The 19,782-nt window shown below is 46.7% G+C and overlaps 1 protein-coding gene across 1 annotated transcript in view; it reads left to right on the top strand.

The window, feature by feature from the left end:
* The window catches only part of LOC144145259 (uncharacterized), a 62,031-nt gene that overhangs the window by 29,274 nt on the left and 12,975 nt on the right, over positions 1-19,782 (top strand). Inside the window, exons 2-4 of the mRNA XM_077676803.1 lie at positions 1,656-1,786; positions 7,833-7,905; positions 18,039-18,133. Coding sequence (XP_077532929.1) covers positions 1,730-1,786; positions 7,833-7,905; positions 18,039-18,133 — 225 coding nt within the window. The 5' untranslated portion in view covers positions 1,656-1,729. The remainder of the gene's footprint in view (positions 1-1,655; positions 1,787-7,832; positions 7,906-18,038; positions 18,134-19,782) is intronic.

Here is a 19,782-nt window from a genome sequence, read left to right as displayed (position 1 = left end):
CAGGGTGAGCATTGGAGGAGCATAGACGTCGAAACTGGCAGCAAGGCTGCGAGAAGTTGACAAGAAAGCAAGAGCAGTGACTTGCGTGCGAATGCCTCGTACACTGAAGAGCGAATGAGGCGGGGAAGGATGTGGCCGTTTTTATAAGGGGGCATGTGGTTTTCACGGAAGGTTCCTAGAGTTTCGCGCTGGAAAGCGCCGCAAACGGCGTGGCTTGAGTCTGAGGTTGTGTTTGCTTAGCTCGCAAAACGATTAACCACGCATTGCGGCTACACAGCACAATCATGAAAACTGACCTGTTTCGCAATCGGGGCTTTCCATGATCACTGCGGAATTTTTTTTTTCAGAGGTTTGCGGCCGTAACGTTTGCAAAACACGAGTGTTTTGGCGTCCCATTCTCGACAACGCTGCGAATTATACGGTCCGAGTGTCGGTTTTCGCGACCAATGCCCAGGAACAAAATTCAATGACCCTACCACGCATTTTGACCATTTGTGTAAAGTCGGATGGCGCTAATTAAGCATAACCGGCTCTAGAAAATCGCCGGGAAAACACAAGCTTGCCTTGACCCGCTATGTTTACAGCATGAGTAACCGCTGAGTCGCCGCCGCTCGGCCACGCCTCCGCTCGGCACTTCGCTCTAAGCGGCACTTCGCTCTTCGCCCGTTTCGAGTAATGCGGTCTATAATGCATGCGTTTGGCTTCGGACCAAAAGAAATTTCGAATAAAGCGATATTTCGAATAAAGTGATTTCGTTTGAACCAGGGATTACTGTACACGACACGAACTGCCAAAAATTTCAGGTTATTGGCGCAATTTGCTAGACGACGTGTCCCGCCGCCAACCATTATTCCTCGAAGTCGCGCTAGTGGTTCCTGCCTCTTCTTCTAAGCGGGTCGAGTTGCATTGCTCGAAATGCCTTAATTCACTTTCTAGGTGAACCGTGTTCACAATGCGCACCATGAATTTTGCGTCAGGTAAGACTTGGGGAAAAGCATGTGAGACAAATGACCGCTTTCTTATTCTTTCGTCAACAGAGAAAGCGCGATATGACGCATTAGAAAAGCCAGAACAACTGCACGAACTGAATTACTTAGGGTACAACAAAAATCACAGATATGAGTGCACTTTCGTTTCGCCAAATTGATTAACAAGTTTTCCCGCTTTTATAGAAACATTGTATTTTTGGCTGCATGCGCTTGCGTTCCGATATCCCTGGCAGATATAACGTCTGTCTGTTGTCAATTCCCGCGAGGCGGCTGCGCATCAAAAAAGAAAAGTGAGAGGACACCAGCAGCGAGCGACTAATCAACCCGAATTATTAGAACACTGTTTCTTTGAATACCGGCGTTTCACACAGCAAAAAAAAAAAGCAGAAAAACGTTGAATTACTCTCCAATTCGAGCGCCTCAGACTTGGAGTAAACACTTAAGTTCTTTCATTCTGTGCTAGCTGCCTTGGCAAAGCACGCAAAGAAATTTACTTCCTCCTTCACGAATTCATCACGGCTACTGGAAGACCTATATGCTAGCGGATTCGTCCATTCATTTATCTGGCCCCGCCCTAAAGGAGTGATTTTTTATCAGTATACCCCAATTCTAACGAACACTTTTTCAATTATTAGACAAACCTCAATCCTTGGCCAATCTTTCTAGGTGGGGACGTGTCATTACAAATGGAGAAGAAGAAGAAGAAGAAGAAGAGGAAGACCAAGAAACACTAAAAAAGGATGTGCTTGAACATCAAGACCCGTGCCTCGGCTCGGTCCACTGCAGCATGGTTTGCCGTAAGCGATTGTGTTTCTTGTTGCGTTCGTTCGTTTCACCATGCCGCCATTTTAGACGCCAACGCCTTTATTTCCCTTCAGCTTGAGTTCTGGAATCTATATTCACACTGACAGTGCAGGGTGATAATTGTTCCTAATGAGTTTAGCCCCTGGCTTTTAAATAACTGCTGCTTTTCGGATAAGGTGTTAAAAACTCTATCACGATCTTATTCGGGAGGTAAGTCCGAATGAAAAAGTAGGGCACTACGTCGTGCACTACGCAGGCAATGTGCTAGCATTTGAGGGCGTGAGGAATGTTGCGCGAAGGTTTTATTTTACGGTTTTCTCAAGTAGCGGTCAGTTAAGTAAGGCATCAATAACCAGCTTCAGGGTATGTTTTGCGGAAAGGAGCCCGAAGCGTTCAGCAATGCTGATTTTCGCATGTAAACGAAACAAGTCCCAACAAAGAGGTTGTCGACCACACATTGGGGCAGAAAACAATAGGCAATGACATAACTGATCGTTCATTTGCGGCCTTTGAAGCGCATGTCTAGAACCTATTTATTGTTGCCCCAACCATCTGCCCCTACAGTTTGTCCTAGCATTTCCTGAGGACGAGGACATTCAAGGCTCAATAATCCTAGCCCACAAACGATCTTAACCTTCGAACTTCTATTAAACACGGTTTTTCTCCGTTTTATGTAATCAAATATAGGGGTAGTTTATACTTTTTGCGGCCAAAAGTTTCTTAGTGTGACGTTAAAAAGGCTAAACAAACGAAAGCCACCATTATGCAAAGTTTGGCCCGCTTGCGTACAGTTAAGACCACTGGCAGCTTTTTTACCCTTGTAGCTGAGGTTGCTTTGCTTTGTTGTATATCTCTGTGTTTATGCTTCCAGGTTGATAAAACATACTGTGTATGCGAAACGCAAGATTGGGAGCCTTTTTTATTCGTTGAGTTTTTTTCTGTCGCGTAGGCTGGGAGGGAACAGACAGGCGTCAGTCACCCTGGTAGTGACCATGCAGAAGGAAATCTTGCTTCTTGGTGGATGTTTTCTCATGTTTCTCGTGTTAAGCCGGCAGAGTGTGGAATTGGTGTTTAGCGACCATAATTACCAACTTAGAAAATGCGAAGCGTAGATGCGTGCTGGTGAAATGCGGTAAGGAGACAGGATCGGGTGTCATAGAGAAGTGGTTCCCCGCAGAAGGTACACCTGACTTCAGATAGCGCATACTAAAAGTCGGTACAGCAAAACATGCCGAATAGATGTCCGTTAGTCGCACGCCTGAGATCGACGCCACCACCTCTAAAGCGTGCCTCATAGAGTGCAATATTTTTTTTCGTTTGCTTGTGCTGTCAGGGCTTCCGTTGACACTTGGGACGGTTAGCATAGAAAGGTAATTATGCGGAAATGTAGTAGTAGTAGCAGTAGTAGTAGTAGTGGCAGTAGTAGTAGTATTTGTTGTTGTTTTTGGTGTAGTAGTACCACTTCATTTTAAAATTGGGTTCACGGTGGGGGGGTAGCATCCAATGCTCTGGCCGTGACGGTCTGTTGTGAACGCGAATTATATGGACCGATCATTGCACGGACTCTCCGAGATTTGATGTGCAGCGCTAAGTGTTTTAGGGACAAGGCCGCTTAAAGACTCGGGCTGTTGGCGTCTCCTTACGTCATCGTCGTCGTTTCATGTAGTCACAGTCCTAAAACACCGGGCACTCGTTTCCAACCCCTCGCGCTAGAACGTTTAATTGCCGTGCCCAAGAACGCATACTAAAAGAACACACCGGTACACACGTTTTCCAACGGCGGCGCTAGAACGTTTCGTGCTTCAGATCAGACACACTAGACTTTTACAGCAATACTGGATAGTCCTACCACAAACATTTTGATCTCCGTTGGCGAAAACGCCAAAGCGCAAAGACTACACTTATACACTGCGTGATTAGTTCCTTCCTAGCTTTCACATTAGTGGAGATGGTCCGGTTTTTTGGTCTGTTGTGTTCCTTTGTTTTGGTTGCTTTGTACGTTTTTGCTCGTGGTCCAGAAAGCCTACATGAACACCGCATGAGAGAATTTTGTCAGGTAACTGTGCAGACACCTACGGTTGCTTGTGCATTTGTAACCAATGGGTGCCTAAAGTAGCATTCTTTGGTTGGACCCTCCCCCTTCCAAGTTCCTACACTCCTTTAGAGGAGTGGTTCCTGTGGTAAAATTCGCGTTTCGGGTGTTTTGGGAGGGCTGCTAACCGGAATCTTATCTTAGAGCCGGCCGCCGGTAAACATGACATGGCTGACGAAGCCACAACGCAACTGACACTCTCTACATTTGCAAATATCTCGCAGAAAGGAAACAAGAGTTTAAATAACTGTACATAACAGAAAAGGATACGAGTCGACTTATCCACACAAACTTTAGTATCGAGCATACGTTTATCGAATCGAGCAGACATCGGCTTTCCCCACTCAGACTCAAAAAAAAAAACGTTCAACTTCCTCGCTCTTTTCGGGTATCCCACCCATATCACTAAACTCTGTCTTGTGCATCCACGGCCGGTTCCGGTACGGTGACCCGAAATAATCTTCGACATGGCAAAAAGCGCACTAGACGGGGACACAAGAAAAAGACAGTGACACGGGACGAGCGCTCATCCCGTTTTACTGTCTTTTTCTTGTGTCCCCGTCTCGTGCGCTTTTTACCATTTCGAAGTCGTATCACCAACCAGCCGAAATGTCGGCGCCGAAATAATTGTTGTTTCCAAACTGCAGATAAAGCTTAGACAAGAGTACAGTTCTGGTGAAAACATGGCTGGTCATTCACTATTGGTCATCGTTAAACTCAACTTTGTGCTGCATAAATGCGGTATAACGCGAAGTGTATACTGCTTTTCGAGGAGTGTACGCAGGACACCTTCCCACAAACGGCTAAAAAACCACGTGCCGAATCCCAGCAAACGAGGTTATTACATTTGCCAACGCAAGAAACACTTCACTGGATCAGTGGCACTATGAAAATGCTACAGATCTTTGTTGCTCAGTCTTACGTTTTCTATCTCAACTCAGCATCAAAACGGGCGTACATTCAAGCTATGCACCATCAGTCAATATAGCCAATATACGCCAGAAAACCAAAGCAGACAAAAAAATTGGCTGCATTTTCACCCCCGGAAGCAGTAGTGCCTCCGCGGCGCTAGAAGCATTGCACTACGTCAGATCCGCGTTTCTGCGACCCCTTTGGCATTTTTCCGTGATATCGGCACTTGATATCCAGGGTAGATAGTCGGACAGATCACTGTAAAAGCAGTTCGCTGATATAGGTTGGTTCGTGTCTCGTAAACACAAATATACAGCTCGCTGCAGCAGTAGTTCCCTAGGAATACCGAAGCTGTTTAGAAATTGTAATTTTATCTGTCTGCAGTTAAAGAAACCAAGAAAATGCCGAGCGCTCGCGTGTGCGTGAATCGCGACGACCGCCAAGCGTCCCCGGCACACGTTTCTTAAGCCAAGCAAACCCACTAAGGGATGTTAGCCCAAATTGCGGCGGCCGCTCTGCAGTTAAAAAACCAAGAAAATTCCGAGCGCTGATGTGCGTGTGCCTCGCGGGGACCGCCCAGCGTCCCCGGCGCATGTTTGTAAAGCCAATGCTTACCCACTTAGGAAGATTGGCGAAAATTCGCAAAAAGTTTCCAGCGTTCACCGTAATAGTTACAACACTTGCTCCGACCGAGAAATTCACGTTATAGTGTACGCCCCTACAAGTTAATGTGCAATGAATATCGTTTCCAAACAATTGAAGAAATCTCGAACGTACAGCAACAATCATGGAGTAAAGGTTATTGCGGCAGCGAAGAAGAAGCAAATCGGCTGCAATCGTGGACTTAAACCATCGTGATGGTCGTGAAGGTTGCGTACAGCTTCGCAACTTTCCAGTCTTGCGTGTTAGTATGAGGTCCCTTCAATTTGTTAACGCAAAAAGTGTCAAAAACGTAACATCATGAATGGCAACCCCACACACGTTCCCGTACAACTTTTTGTTGCATTATACAATCCCGAACCATGAATGTAGACTTGCAGGAATTTCGGGGGTTACGTAAGCTCTTTATCTGAAAGAAACAATAGGACAGGAACGCATGTGAAAATAAAATTACCGTGGGTCGGAGTTTTTTCCCCTTTTATGCTCTTTAAAGGACACAGAGCTTAGCTCATAAACATTCAAATTACACTGCCTCATCCCACGCAGTATACGTGGGTCAGTTCTCTTTTTGTTGAAATGCTCAGCGTTGCCTACAGGCGCACAAAAAAGGAGCAAGCTTGCGAGAAAAGGCGAGGGCAAATAATTACCCCTACCTTATGTATAAATAGTACGCAGTGCTAAAATCAGCTGCTATTAACTGGCTAGAAACCAGAAGGCTGTGAATTGCATTCATAAATCCCACCAGAATTTTCGACACCCGCTCCGATCCGGCAGCACCTCCTGGAAAAGCAGCACGCTCTAGTTCCAACATCCCGCTGGAAGGCTTTCAATGGACCATAGCGTCACTGTAGTAGCAATGGTCCACGCAGGTGGCTTGAAATACTCGAATGGTGTACCACACTGCTTAAAAAACGCTGGCTTCTTCTTTTCTTCACTAAACTTAGACGCTGTAAAAAAACGGGATACTATTTCCCATTCCCCCACGCAATGCAGCAGTCTATGCCACTCCACATTTGCTAAAAGAACCCAACGTGTGGACGACATTTTACGCTCATCTGGGCTAACCGTGGCGTTTCCTTCACAGAGTTGGAGCTGGTCTGAGAAAAAAATGTAGAAAAAATGTACGCGTATCTATTTGCTTCGGGACGTCCACGGAAACAAGTTCAAGTTTTACGACTAATTTTTTGACATTATCTTTCACACTGTTCACACTTAGGCTTTTTTTTTCAAGATGAGCCAATTCGAACTAGTCTGGCTTGCAGTTCTTCATTTTCCTGAGCTGCCCCAAACCCACCAATTGCGGAATTCCCCTTCTTCAACGTATTCGTTTCAGGGTATTGCTGCCGCCGCAGTTACTTTACATAAATTGTCTGCACCAAGCAGCCCATCAATGGGCAATCTTGGTGCCACGCCGCTTACTCTTGTGGTCCTCCAGCCTAAGTTTGACAGCGACACATTTCCAGAGATCAAATACCGTTCTGGAGCAAGAAGAACTCCTTATGTGGTGGGGATAATTACTTTCATCGAACAAATGTCTCGTGCTCCGCTGTAAGGTTTAAGAGTGAGACCGGGATAGCGCGATGTAGAAATTGCGCTGATAACTTTTACGATATGAGAGGTATTCCTTGCATGGGTGGATTACGGTTCATGCTGCAGTGACGTGTTATTACGAAGAAATCTAAGTAGGTTTTTTTTTATACGAGTCAAACCCACACAAAGAGAGTTTGAGAAAACGGTGAAACTCTATTAGGGGACCTGAACTCTGTCAATGCTACTATGTGATATCTTTTACATGTCATCGAGGCGATGTTTATGGCCACAAGTAATTATAAAATAGGCAGCTATTAATTAGTTGTCATTTTTATGTTATATAATTACTTTATATTCTTCCCGCCTGACAGTCCGAGCTGTTCGTGAAGAACTCAAAAGGAGGCTGCGGTGTTAATTATAAGACGTCAAACCAAAAGCCCGCTCACATAAGGGAAATATATTTGGCTCATTTTCATCCGTGCCATAACAGAATCTCGTTCATTTTCGATACGCAGTACATTCTGCGTACACTTTCGGCGGGCGTTATCTGACTTAGTTTTTTGCGGCCTCTTTTCCAGGGAAAATTGGCCGCGCTTTTCTTCTCATAGTAGTTTTAAAGAATTTCGTTTCGGTTTCTGGTTTTGGGTCCTTTTGACAAAAACACTCATCATTATCCGGGTGCTCCAGTGAACGGAAGGCAGGTTAGTGGCAAATAATAAAGCCACATGCAGCACAAGATGCACAAATCAAGGCTCCAAGACCTATGCGATTGAATAACTAATATGGCAAAAGCATGTTCTGTTTGTACACATAGAAGCCTTATCTTCTCTTATTTCTTTCCACAGGTATTCACGCTCGTGTTTCTTTCCGTGGAGATGGCTGGCATGGTTTTTGCAGCATCGTACTGCGAAGCCCAAAGTAAGTTGTCGACGCAACCTTTCACTTTTACCGTACCCCGTTCCCGTGCGCGTTCCCTCACGTGCAGTTTTGTCTTTCGTGTAAGCGCGAACAGCGATGGTGACAGATTCGTTTCAAATATGCTCACGTGTACGCATACTCGCATAGGGCAGCACAAACACGCACACACACAAAATTGCTGACGCATGCACGGAGACGCATGCATTCAAGCATACGTACACGCACGTAATTACAGACAGGCATACGCACCCGCACACGTCAGCGAAGACCCTGTGCATGAGCGCGCACACTGGTTCGAAGTTGCAGCGGAACAACGCGCCGCCGCCGGTGATGGCCACACCAACTCGCAGCAGCGGTGGTCCTGTGGTTAACCCGTCCTACGTGCGTGCTCTACGATTCGGACCCTTCCAATACTTCCCCTTACCCGCAATAGGCACATCTCAGGGTTCGGTAATGTCTCATCTTCGTTTCAATTTGGCTATGACCCCCACGCCCCCGCCTTGTCCTCCATCACAAATCTCCACACCTGTATCTATGCAGACGATATTACGTTATCGGTCAAATCAGGTAGCGATGCTGTAATCGAACACACACTCCAGCAAGGCGCAGACATTGTCCAAGCAACTGCTTCCCAGTTAGGTCTCCAGTGTTCCTCGCACAACTCCGAGCTACTTCTTTTGCACCCCCCTCGCAAGCAACCCTCCACTGAACCCCAATCAAAGTTTACGTCGACAACCATATCGTCCCTCATGTCTCCTCCCTCCCCGTGCTAGGTCCCACCATTCAGGCCAACCGGGGCAACGCGACCACCTAAGCTAAGCTCCGATCGCACGTAGTTCAAACACTCAACCTCATAAGAAGAATTACCACACGACGTCACGGCATTTCCGAACATAAACTCTTGCAACTTCATTCCTTCGTACTCTCTTGCTTTATGTCTTACCCCCCGTACTGCAACGTCAGCGCATCCGACAAAACAAAACTAGACTGCTTTCTACGACGCATCTACCGCGTTGAGCTCCTAATACCTCCCAACGCCCCAAACATCCATTCATTAAGCAAAGTGCAGTATTGGGCGAGTTGGTTATCCATTATTACTAAACCGCGCAACAAAAACACGGACTATAGCTTAGGTACACAGGACGAGCGCTGACTTCCAACTGGTCTTTTATTGAAAAAACACATATTTATACCCCTGTTATTTAAACACATATTTATACACATATTTATAGCACTGCTGTGATGAATTGCTTGTTTTGTTGTGTGCATTTATGGCACCTGTGTGTAGGTGTGTGGGGTATAAATATGTGTTTTTTCAATAAAAGACCAGTTGGAAGTCAGCGCTCGTCCTGTGTACCTAAGCTATAGTCCGTGTTTTTGTTGCGCTGTTTAGTAATAATCCATTCATTAGCCCTGGGCATTCACAACACCGCGGATGAAATCATCGAAGCCCACCGCACAGCCCAGATAGCCAGGCTGTCGCGCACACATCTCGGCCGCGCCCTTCCCGCAGCGGCCTGCCAGACCTCCCCGTTCCCCTTACCTATGGCCTCCCTTATTCCCACTACGCTACGCCAACTCCTGCATATACGCCCACTGCGGCGCATTATGCACCCCCACCACCACGCCGGCTGGCCTGGGAACGACATCTGCAGCGCACATTCCCTCCCTCCCAGTGTCATTTATACGTCGACGCAGCTAGCTACCACGATAAGCCAGCTTTCGCCACAGCCATCATTCCATCGCTCGACAGCCCTCCTTTGGACGCAGTCACGATACATACATCAGCAACCGCTGCGGAGGGGGCGGCTATCGCCCTCGCAATACTACACCCAGAATCGTCCTTTCGGACTCTCAATCGGCAATTTGCAACTTCTCTGCCGGACTACTCTCCCCAATCACCCTCAAAATCCTCTCTCGAAGAACACCATCCCACCCCGTGGCTCTGCTGTGGACCCCGGCCCACACGGGAACAGAAGCCAATGAAGCAGCCCACCGTACATTTCGAGCTCTTGTCACCCGAGCAGGCTCTTTTTTATCTCTACCCACGCCACCCCCAGCTTCTGGGACGCTCTAGTCTCGTACTGGAACATTACAGAGCACTTGCGCCTCCTCCACAGCATAGATCCCCCCCCACATCCTTCCCTCATCTACGAAGCCGCTCGCTACTGGCGGTACTTCGAACCCGCACAAACCCCTGCCGAACTATCCTTCACCCCACCAACCCCAATCTCAACCCTTCGCCTCTTTGTACTCAATGCCTCCAACTGGATACCTGCTACCATTCCCTTTGGGAGTGCCCCCACTACTCATTTCCCCTTTTCGTTCCTTCTTACACTGGGAGCAGGCCCTGGTGAGCCCCAACCTGGAAGTGCAGTTGGCACTAACCAACCGGGCCGCCCTGGTCACGGAGAACATCGCATGCTCCGCCACCCCTCTTCCCTAGACCCAGTTTGCAAATAAAGTGTTTATCCGGCTCCTCCTCCTGCTCTCGAGTGTGATCTCCCATCCGTTTTTATAGAATTCTTACAAAAGCGGCACTGCCGAAGTGGGAACAAGTTGGTGCGACCCGTCACGAGCGTGTCGTCAGGCCCGCCATCGCTCATCGGCCTTCACGCCGTGCGGTGCGGCAGAAATGGGGTTCGAATACATTTGCTCGGCGGCAAGCAAAACGAGCCGTCAATGAAAAAAAAACAACTTTTCAGCGTCTGCAGACGCCGGAAAACGATACGCGGCATGGCTTGGGGCCCCTTATTGCGCGGGTGCCTTAAAACGGCATTGCCAACCATTTCCTCATACCGCTTGAGACAGCGTCCCTCTGCGTATTGCCTCTAGCATGACAGTTTGCTCCTCATGGTTCACAGTAGCACCCATTTCTGCCTTATCGCCGCTTCAGTCATCACTGCCTGTGAACGGAAGGTGCATGGCATGAGGCCCGCTATTTTATTTAAAGCAAAACTTTACTAATCTTGTCGATCGGTTTCGCCCTCGCGGGAAAATTGACTTTCATTTGACCGCAGATGCGCTGTACACTTAACAACATATCACGTTACTCGCCGGGCCGAGCTCCGCTGCCAGCTGCCGTCAGCACCACTGTCGGCTTGCCGCATGCGCTCTCCGTAACTATGTCACGATCTGACCACATCACTCGCCGCGCGCATGCGAGCTTGGCCATGGATGAGAGCGAGGGCGGGCCGTCTTGGAACGTTGCGCGGGGGCTGGAAGCTTTGAGCTGTCGTCGGCAAGCGGCGTCTGACCAACCCGCGAATATCGCCCGACTAACTGCTTCACCGGAGAGAGTCTTAAATGCGAAGCGCGCGAAGCTATCGTCGGAGACTCAGGAAAAGCGAATGGTTCGGCTCGGAACACGCCGGAAGCGGGACCACAACCGCTGACAAAGGCAGTTTTTGAACTGTAATTCCAGCCAAATGAAAGGTACCCCATCGGAAAACGCAGCTGCGCTGGAGATTCGTTTCCAGCGTTTGCCTCATTATTGGACGACCTAAAGCTGAAATACGCTGGACGCGGTAACGCTGGAGCGCGCGGGACCTCGGCAGCTGCAACACGCTGGACGCTGAAACGCACAAATCCAGCGCGCTCTGGAACGCGCGGTTATCTCTGCGGTTGAATGCGCTAGAACGTAACGCTGGAACACGCTGGCGACCACGCCGTCTCCAGCAGATATCGTGGGCGATGCTCGCGCAAGGTGTTTTTTATTTCTTTAATAGCAGTTTATTAACAAATTCGCATGGCGGTTAACAGAAAATAAAGACGTCCTTCCTTCACTGAAAGGTAAGTAACGTTACAAAATTTTGGCAGACTTATTTTGGCGCTTTTTAGCTGGTTTTTCCCTGCTGACTGCACTGTTTTTTTTTAATTCGCTCCGTAAATAGCGCTCAATAGGTTCATTAGAGCCAATTTATTTCCCCCGATGGAGAAAAAAATGCTAAAGGAGCGCCGATACTGACGGTTCCAATATTGGTTCTTTATATTCCTTAGGGTTATGTAAAACACAAGTGAACAAGTATTTCTTTTACATGTTTTATTTAATAATCAGAACGTGAGAGAAGTAAACCGGAAAGTCAATCTTTAATTGTATGTTTTGTATTGGTGAACCTTCATCCTTTGACAACGCCTTCGTACAGCAAGGCCTGCCAGGTTATCCTGTGGCGAAAAGCGCATCTATCTGTGGTGCAGCACTTACTTGAAGAGTACGTACGCACGATACCTGCCAAAGTCAAGCAGGGATCATTGCAATTTCAGTTGGTTCTTGAATGAAACCAGGCGCAAAAGTAACAGGACGCAGAAAGGAGCACACAAGACAAGCGCTGGTCTAGCAACTGAAAAATTTATTAGGCAGAAAAGAAATATATAGGCAGAAGATACCACACCCCCAAACACCAAAAAACAAACAAAAAACCGCAGAACACTGCGAAAACAAGATGAAACATTGCATGCCAAAAAGGAAAAACAAACATGCGCCAAAATCGACTCACGAGCCCCTGATATACATGATCTCTTTTGCATGAAGCATTACACTTGCTTGGCTAACGCACTTATCTTTCCTATCATCAATGTGGTACGCCTCAACGATTTCCCGTGTTATCTGGCGATTATGCTTGAACAAAATGACAGTCTCAGAAAAATTCGGAGTGCAGCCACATTTCTTGCAGTGAGAAGACAATTGCGACGAGGCTGCCCCTTTCAATGATAACTGATGCTCACGTAAACGTACATTCAGGCACCGTCCAGTTTGTCCCACGTACGTGCGCCGACACGGGGATAGGGGAATACTGTAAACGACACCCATAGCGCATGACACATAGCGGTTTTTATGTTTAACCTTACATCATGTTTAACTTTTACAGTATTCCCCTATCCCCGTGTCGGCGCACGTACGTGGGACAAACTGGACGGTGCCTGAATGTAAGTTTACGTGAGCATCAGTTATCATTGAAAGGGGCAGCCTCGTCGCAATTGTCTTCTCACTGCAAGAAATGTGGCTGCACTCCGAATTTTTCTGAGACTGTCATTTTGTTCAAGCATAATCGCCAGATAACACGGGAAATCGTTGAGGCGTACCACATTGATGATAGGAAAGATAAGTGCGTTAGCCAAGCAAGTGTAATGCTTCATGCAAAAGAGATCATGTATATCAGGGGCTCGTGAGTCGATTTTGGCGCATGTTTGTTTTTCCTTTTTGGCATGCAATGTTTCATCTTGTTTGCGCAGTGTTCTGCGGTTTTTTGTTTGCTTTTTGGTGTTTGGGGGTGTGGTATCTTCTGCCTATATATTTCTTTTCTGCCTAATAAATTTTTCAGTTGCTAGACCAGCGCTTGTCCTGTGTACTCCTTTCTGCGTCCTGTTACGTTTGCGCCTGGTTTCATTCAAGATGCATTTCCAACTCGCCCAGCTTGCAACTCTTCAGTTGGTTGCTGGAAGAACCCCGCACGTATTGCAAACCAGGCTACGTGCGAGATTCGTTGTATTCATTCGCATCAAAGCACCAATAATCCAGGGCACCACAGTTTGTCGTCGCTGGAGGAGTCGTCGCTTCGAGCTGGTTGGAATACGGGGTACTGTTCTTGCTTTGATCGCCGCATCTGCAGCTTCACATGTTGCTGCAGACACTTCACGGAGGCATATGGTACACGTTTTTGCAAGAACATTACGTGTAAGTTCAAGTAGGCACAGCGCAAATGTGAAATATGGACGAGTCGCTCAGCTATGCTGCCAACTCCAAATATTGACCAAAAGACGGAAAACAGGGGGAAAAATTGTTTCCCGCCCAATCACAACAACTTGCTCCGCGACCCCACCTTACCATTCTCCTTTCTTCGTATTTTGGGCTCATCCGCCCCACGAGTGCTCTCGCGCGATAGGCTTTCGGTAGTAAAGATGCACCTCCCGGTTTTCTTCCGAACGGCCGGGCTGGAGCGGATGCGGGCGTGTTCTTTCTTTCTACCTTTATTCTTTTTTAGCACGTCTGGGTAGTGCAATTAGGTGACTGGCGCAATTTTTTTCTTCTCAAATATGGAACGGCAACTGGTTTTAAAGGCTTATTTTTGCTAACCAACCTTGATTGGACAAATGGTTCGTGTTAAAATAAAAAGGTTGCTCGCTAGAAAAAAAGAATAAAACAGACCTCAGATTAAGACGAGGGTGTTCTCAAAGACGTCCAAAAGTGCTTGTCGAAGTGTGAACTCTGAAATATGAAATAACTAAACGACGTCTTCAAAAAGCACGTCTTGCTTGCCCTTTATGCGGCCGTTCTGTCTCCGGGCTACCCTTATTGCCTGATTCTTTTATAAGTGATTCTCCACAGTACAACATATGCAACTGCAATGCCCTCAAACAACCCCCGGAATCTGTGAAGTTATTTATTTATCCACTTGTTTTGTTAGCAGGCTACGCTGAGATGTTCCAACATATTTGTGATTTGTACTAAGTTGCTTTGTTAATTGTAAATTATTGCGAAGGTTTTTTTCAAACGCGTTCGGAAGGATAATTGTAGCAATAAAACAAACTTTCATTACTACAGACACGTGCAATATAATTCAACGAGTTGATCGTACCTCGTACACAGCATTTTGTCCTTGCGGCGCACGCTAGAAAATGGTTGATTTTCTGGCCCCGCAGTGGAAGCAAACACTAAGACGACTCGGAGCATCTGGGTCGATCATGGCGCTGAAATACAACGAGTCGATCACGTCGCCGGCGCCCGGCAGTCCCGTGTCCAGTACAGCAGCCGCGCCATGAGACCGGTTTACACCGACGACGCGTGCTACCCCGCGTGCACTCGCTGAAACCTAATCCTTACAGGCAACTTCCCCGTCTTATTCAGTGCTTTAGACCAACTTCCCCGCGTTTCTGTCGGCCGCTGGGCGTTTTCAAGTGTCAAGTGTTCTCCGTTATCTCCAGCGTATTCTGTCGCTCTCCTAATGCTGGAAAACGAAGGAATTTCCCACTCGGTAATCTAGAGAAACCAAGACATGGCCAGGTTATGCCAAACTTTGGCTGTGCATATACAGGATTAGCTGATCAAAGCCACAGCTTTTTTTTTCACACGAGTGGATACAGGAATGAACATTGTTTGTTGGTTGTGAGCAAGGTCTCAATTTGTCTCACCCATTCCATACCCCCACTTCACAGAGGAATGAACCACTCCTGGATGCATCATCAAGACAAGTTCGCTTGGGACCGTAATAAAAATGCGCCAGGATGTACTTATTGCAACCAAAGAGCTTGTTCAAGCGGCTCGCACCGCCTGTTACACTATACACGGTGATGAAAATTAGGTCGATGAGTCTTATTAAAATTCGGCGCATAGATTTACGTAAACACCATCTCTACAGTGAGGTTATGCGTCAATGGGAACATATAATTTGGTGGTAACTATTGATCTCGTGGACTAATTACCTAAAATTGAATAATTACTGTTCAGTGGCTGCAGTAAGCAGGCATGTTTGTATTTCACAGTGAGATGCGATAGTGTTTCTGCGCAGTTTCTTATGGCAGAATTCCTCTAGCGCATCCGTACTTCGAGATAGCGAGTAGTGAAGTTTATTTTCCGTTTCCCTCGTTACGCATTATATACACTGAAGACCGGCCCAAAGCTTCTCTCTTTTGTTCTGTGTTTTGAGAGCGATTGTGAGTACTGCAGACTGCGATAACGCCAGCCAAGACTGAAAGTGTGTCAGTTATACCTTCTGCCTATGCCTCCACCCCAATGTCATACTGAACACTGTACACTACAGGCACATGACTAAAGGGGGGAAGCTTTGCGCTGGCCCTTTCTGTATTGCATGCGTAATTATGCGAACGGCAATTAAGCTTCGCTTTTCGATATCTCGATGAGCGAATGCACTAGAGGAATTCTGCCAATTTAAACTGCGTAGAAACACGATGGCCTCCAACCTTTCAATAAAAACATGCCTGCTTACTGCAGCCACTCAGGAGTTAATTGCTCAATTTTAGTAATGAAGCCACCGACATCACTAGTTGCACCGCCTTCTGTGTCCCCCTGGCTGCAGATCCTCATTAGAGAGGTGGTCCTCGCGTACATCTAAATGCCTAGTTTAAAAAAAAAACCTGTCGGCTTAACTTTAAACACCACGTAAAATTCGCAGTCCTGAAGGGACCCTTACGTGAACAGTGAGGACGTTCACGATTACGCTCCTGCAGACAGACCCCTGTATGTGTAGAAAGCGTAGGGCATGTGCCAAGGCTCTTTGGACGATTCAACCGTACGTTTAACAAGAGTTGCGAGGTCCAAAGTGCGGTCACAGTGCAACTTTCTTAGGACTAATTTCCACAAATTGGTAGAATATGTGACCTTACAAAGGGGGTGTCAACCAACCAATAGGTGATGATGAGGATGAATAAACTTTATTGGTCGGAGTCGAGGTATGGCTATTAGGGCATGCGCCCAGTGCAAGGCTTCCTTCTCGGATGGTTTGGTCATGCTGGCCTTCCGTGCCCTCTCACCTGTTACCGCTCGCCTGAGAAGTGGGACCTGCTCAGCAGCTTCACGCACTCTTCATACGCAGGGTTGGGGATAGGGGTGATGATTGGGAATTGCTGGCACCCCCACAGCAGGTGGTATGGGGTGCTTTCGGGGGGTAAGAATGAGCATTCAGAGGGATATACGCTATGACAGAAGGCGTTCACAAATAGGTGAAAATAAAATATAAGGTGGAGTTTACGGAAAACACGTTGTCGACCACTTCGAATTGATGTGGTAGCTGGTGCAGCGGCTGTGGACGCCGCCTAATGTTCGCTTTTGTGCCGCTAATTACACAAGACCTGAAGACCCAGATTTCGGGCAAACAGTCAACAAATATATTGCATGCGTAAGTTGCGCAATGCAGCCGCAATCAATACTCCTACTAGTTTAATTCCCAGCGCGTTTAAGAACTTCCAATCGCTCTGGTATCAAAATTGCGAGACACATTTTTCAACTGCGCCACACTTCAACAACGTTCCGTCTTCTCTACCGCATCGCACACGAGCCCTGAGCCCATAAAAATGGTCTTGAAATCCTGGTGGAGGGACCGCCCTGATGCTCTCACGTAAGGTCAGAATCCGCAGTGAAGGGGGAGGCAACATTTTTCTTTTTGAGAATTCCGTGGACTCATAGGGCTGCTTAAGTCTGAAAAACTGCACGAATTACATTTCATTTAAAGATACACCACGCTGTATGTGTAGATCCTTAAGGTCTTTAGAAATAGTCATTTCTGTTGTGATACTGTCTTCGTCGCAACAGAGATAAATTCAGGCGTGCAATCTCCGCCGCGTAGAGGTTGCGGTTTGTCCCCTTGTGGTCGCTTTAGCAGCAGGGCATACCTCCCTGTTTGCTTGCCCTGTGGCTTACTAAGCGAAGACAATAGGCTAAAATTCCTAGCACTTTCCTTGTTTGTCAATCGAAAATTCGATGGTGCAAATGTGTTTGACGCGTGCGGTGTTCTATAGCCCGACGCGTTGGAAAAGGAACGTCCGGACGCGTGCGCTATCAGCACGTGGACACTAGCATTGCCGCATATTGTTCAAAACGTCCTTTTAACCTCACGGTTACACGTTTCATCACTGATGTACACATATTGAGTACATTATTTTGTATGAGGCACCGTTTGTGAGACCAAAACCTCACTTAGACCTCTTGGCTATACGTTATACGTCTCATCACTTCAAAACTTACTCTCGGTGGCCAAGTGCATTTCACTGAAGTGAAAGGGAGCGCAGCGTTTCCTAAACACCGCTTTAGTATACGGGAACGATTTGCGTTGGGCTCCTGTACGTTTTTTTCCCTGCCACTTTCCCCACTGTTTACTTTACGCCACGCTGAGCCAGAGCTGTGTTTGCAATTCGCCGTCACCGACACTCAATATGCCGCTAAGAAATCACGTTGTACAACTTCTTCCTTTTTGGCGCGTTTCACTGGCATTCAACAAACTTTAGAAAGTCTGAAGTTCACAAAAGATGGTTCCATTTTACTGTTCCTGAACTGTACTACTAAGGAAACCATCAGACGTGCCATCACTAATGAGATCAGCAGTAAAACGATCGTGCTATTATATGTTTGCAATGTTTGTTGCTCTTTACAAAAGAAGGAAAAGAATAAACTTTTATTACAGGACGCCGGTACATCTGGTTGACCTGGGGATACCGTGTCCTATGGCGGATCGGGGTCCTCGGATTGATCGCAACATGGATGTTCAGCGCAGGCCGAGTAAGACATTGCGTGGCCATAGACTATACTCTATTTTGCACGCGTACTGCTGCTAAATCGGTTAACAGACCATGTGATGATTCCGAAAGAGCTGAATGACAACCGCTGAATTGAACAAAATATATTCAAGCTGGCAGGCATAGGTTCTAACATTTAAATAAAACAGGACGACCTGTTAACTTTTGTAATATTCATTGTTGTCATATCATCATTGCAGTAATTAACTTCCCGCTTACCAGTAATAATTCGCACTGTTATTATAATTATAACCATCACTATCCTCTTTTGATAAGGTGATGAATGTTGGATTTTAACGTGGGCCCTATAGGAGCGTTTTGAGCGTCACGGTGCGCATTACCGCTTTTACAAGAATATTTGCTACCCGAATGCAATAACACCGGCTTGTAATGCGCGCTTGACATCGGCTTTTTGTATGCCCAGCAACGCAGCCGTCACATCACTGAGAACAACGTCTGGAAAGGGTTTATGGTAGTTGGGCTCTGATTGCAAAATCACATGCCGGCTACACTATATATAGATGCTATATGTAGGTTTCTGTTGACGGGAATGATGGTGAGATGATTTCCTCCATAAGAAATTCTTTTTTTACAAGCCTGATGTTTACTGTACGTACTGACGTAACAACTGGCGTCACAATTAATGCGACTTCCTGGCGACTTCTTTTTACCAAGGGGGCGCTATGAAGATACCACTTCAGTATACTGCAGCTTTTCCCACGATAGTGGATTTGACTGATATGCTTTCTTCGTCTTCCTGCTGATTACACTGTCATTTTATGCATTGCCTAAACACCTCCGCCCTCCTTTTTCTTAAGTAGAAACTTTACGGAGGCATGATAACCTCACTTAAGATCTCACAACTGCAATATTATCGAGCTTACACTTGCTTTTATTTGTCTAAATATTTCTCGATAATATTTTTTGTTTTATACCAAGGTTAAATAAAGCGCATACGCAACGTGAGCATGCTTCCAACGTTCCATTTTAAAAATAACAGCTGACCTTCCTGCGAGCAGTGATAAGTATAAGTAGAAGGAGGCAAGCTGGCGCTGACAGATTGAAAAGTGTAACCGGTTAGTTGGTGATTTTGTGACAAAACTGGCCGCATTTTCTGCTCCTTTTATTGCGCGAATCGCTAACTTACTACGCTGAGTGGCACTATTACAACTCCTCCTTTAAGTCCTCGACGTGAAATAGCCAAAGGGAAACAACAAGAGAAACGGATAAATAACGTAATAAAATAGCCCACACGCCACGATTAAGCTTAGGTTTTTGTTGTATTCATAACGTTAGCATGCTTGTGTAAATATCCTAACGCCGCCAAATTAACGGTCATAAAGTTGGGTTCTCGCTGCCTCCCCGATGCCAGAGCACACTTTTGCACTCTCCTTGGTGTCTCTCTGGCTGAGGCGTTGCGCTGGTTATGTCAAGGAGGGCCCGAGTTCCATGCGAGCCTCACCGATCGTTTCTCTGATGGAGGCGTAAAACCTCAATCTCCTGTGTAAAGACTTCGCCGCATGTTGAACACCCTTAGGCCGTTTATGTTAAGCCACAGCGTTTCACTTCGGCGCCTTAACACACCCTCTTCCCCAGACCAACATTTTTGGTGGGGATTGCATTGTGAGCTCA

The sequence above is a fragment of the Haemaphysalis longicornis genome, unplaced genomic scaffold (genome assembly GCF_048455015.1).
Source record: "Haemaphysalis longicornis isolate Haplotype H1 unplaced genomic scaffold, Haemaphysalis longicornis Haplotype H1 scaffold_7, whole genome shotgun sequence".
NCBI classification, from domain to species: domain Eukaryota; kingdom Metazoa; phylum Arthropoda; class Arachnida; order Ixodida; family Ixodidae; genus Haemaphysalis; species Haemaphysalis longicornis.
The sequence above is the reverse complement of the archived record's forward strand: the minus strand, read 5'-3'. Positions and strand labels throughout refer to the sequence as shown.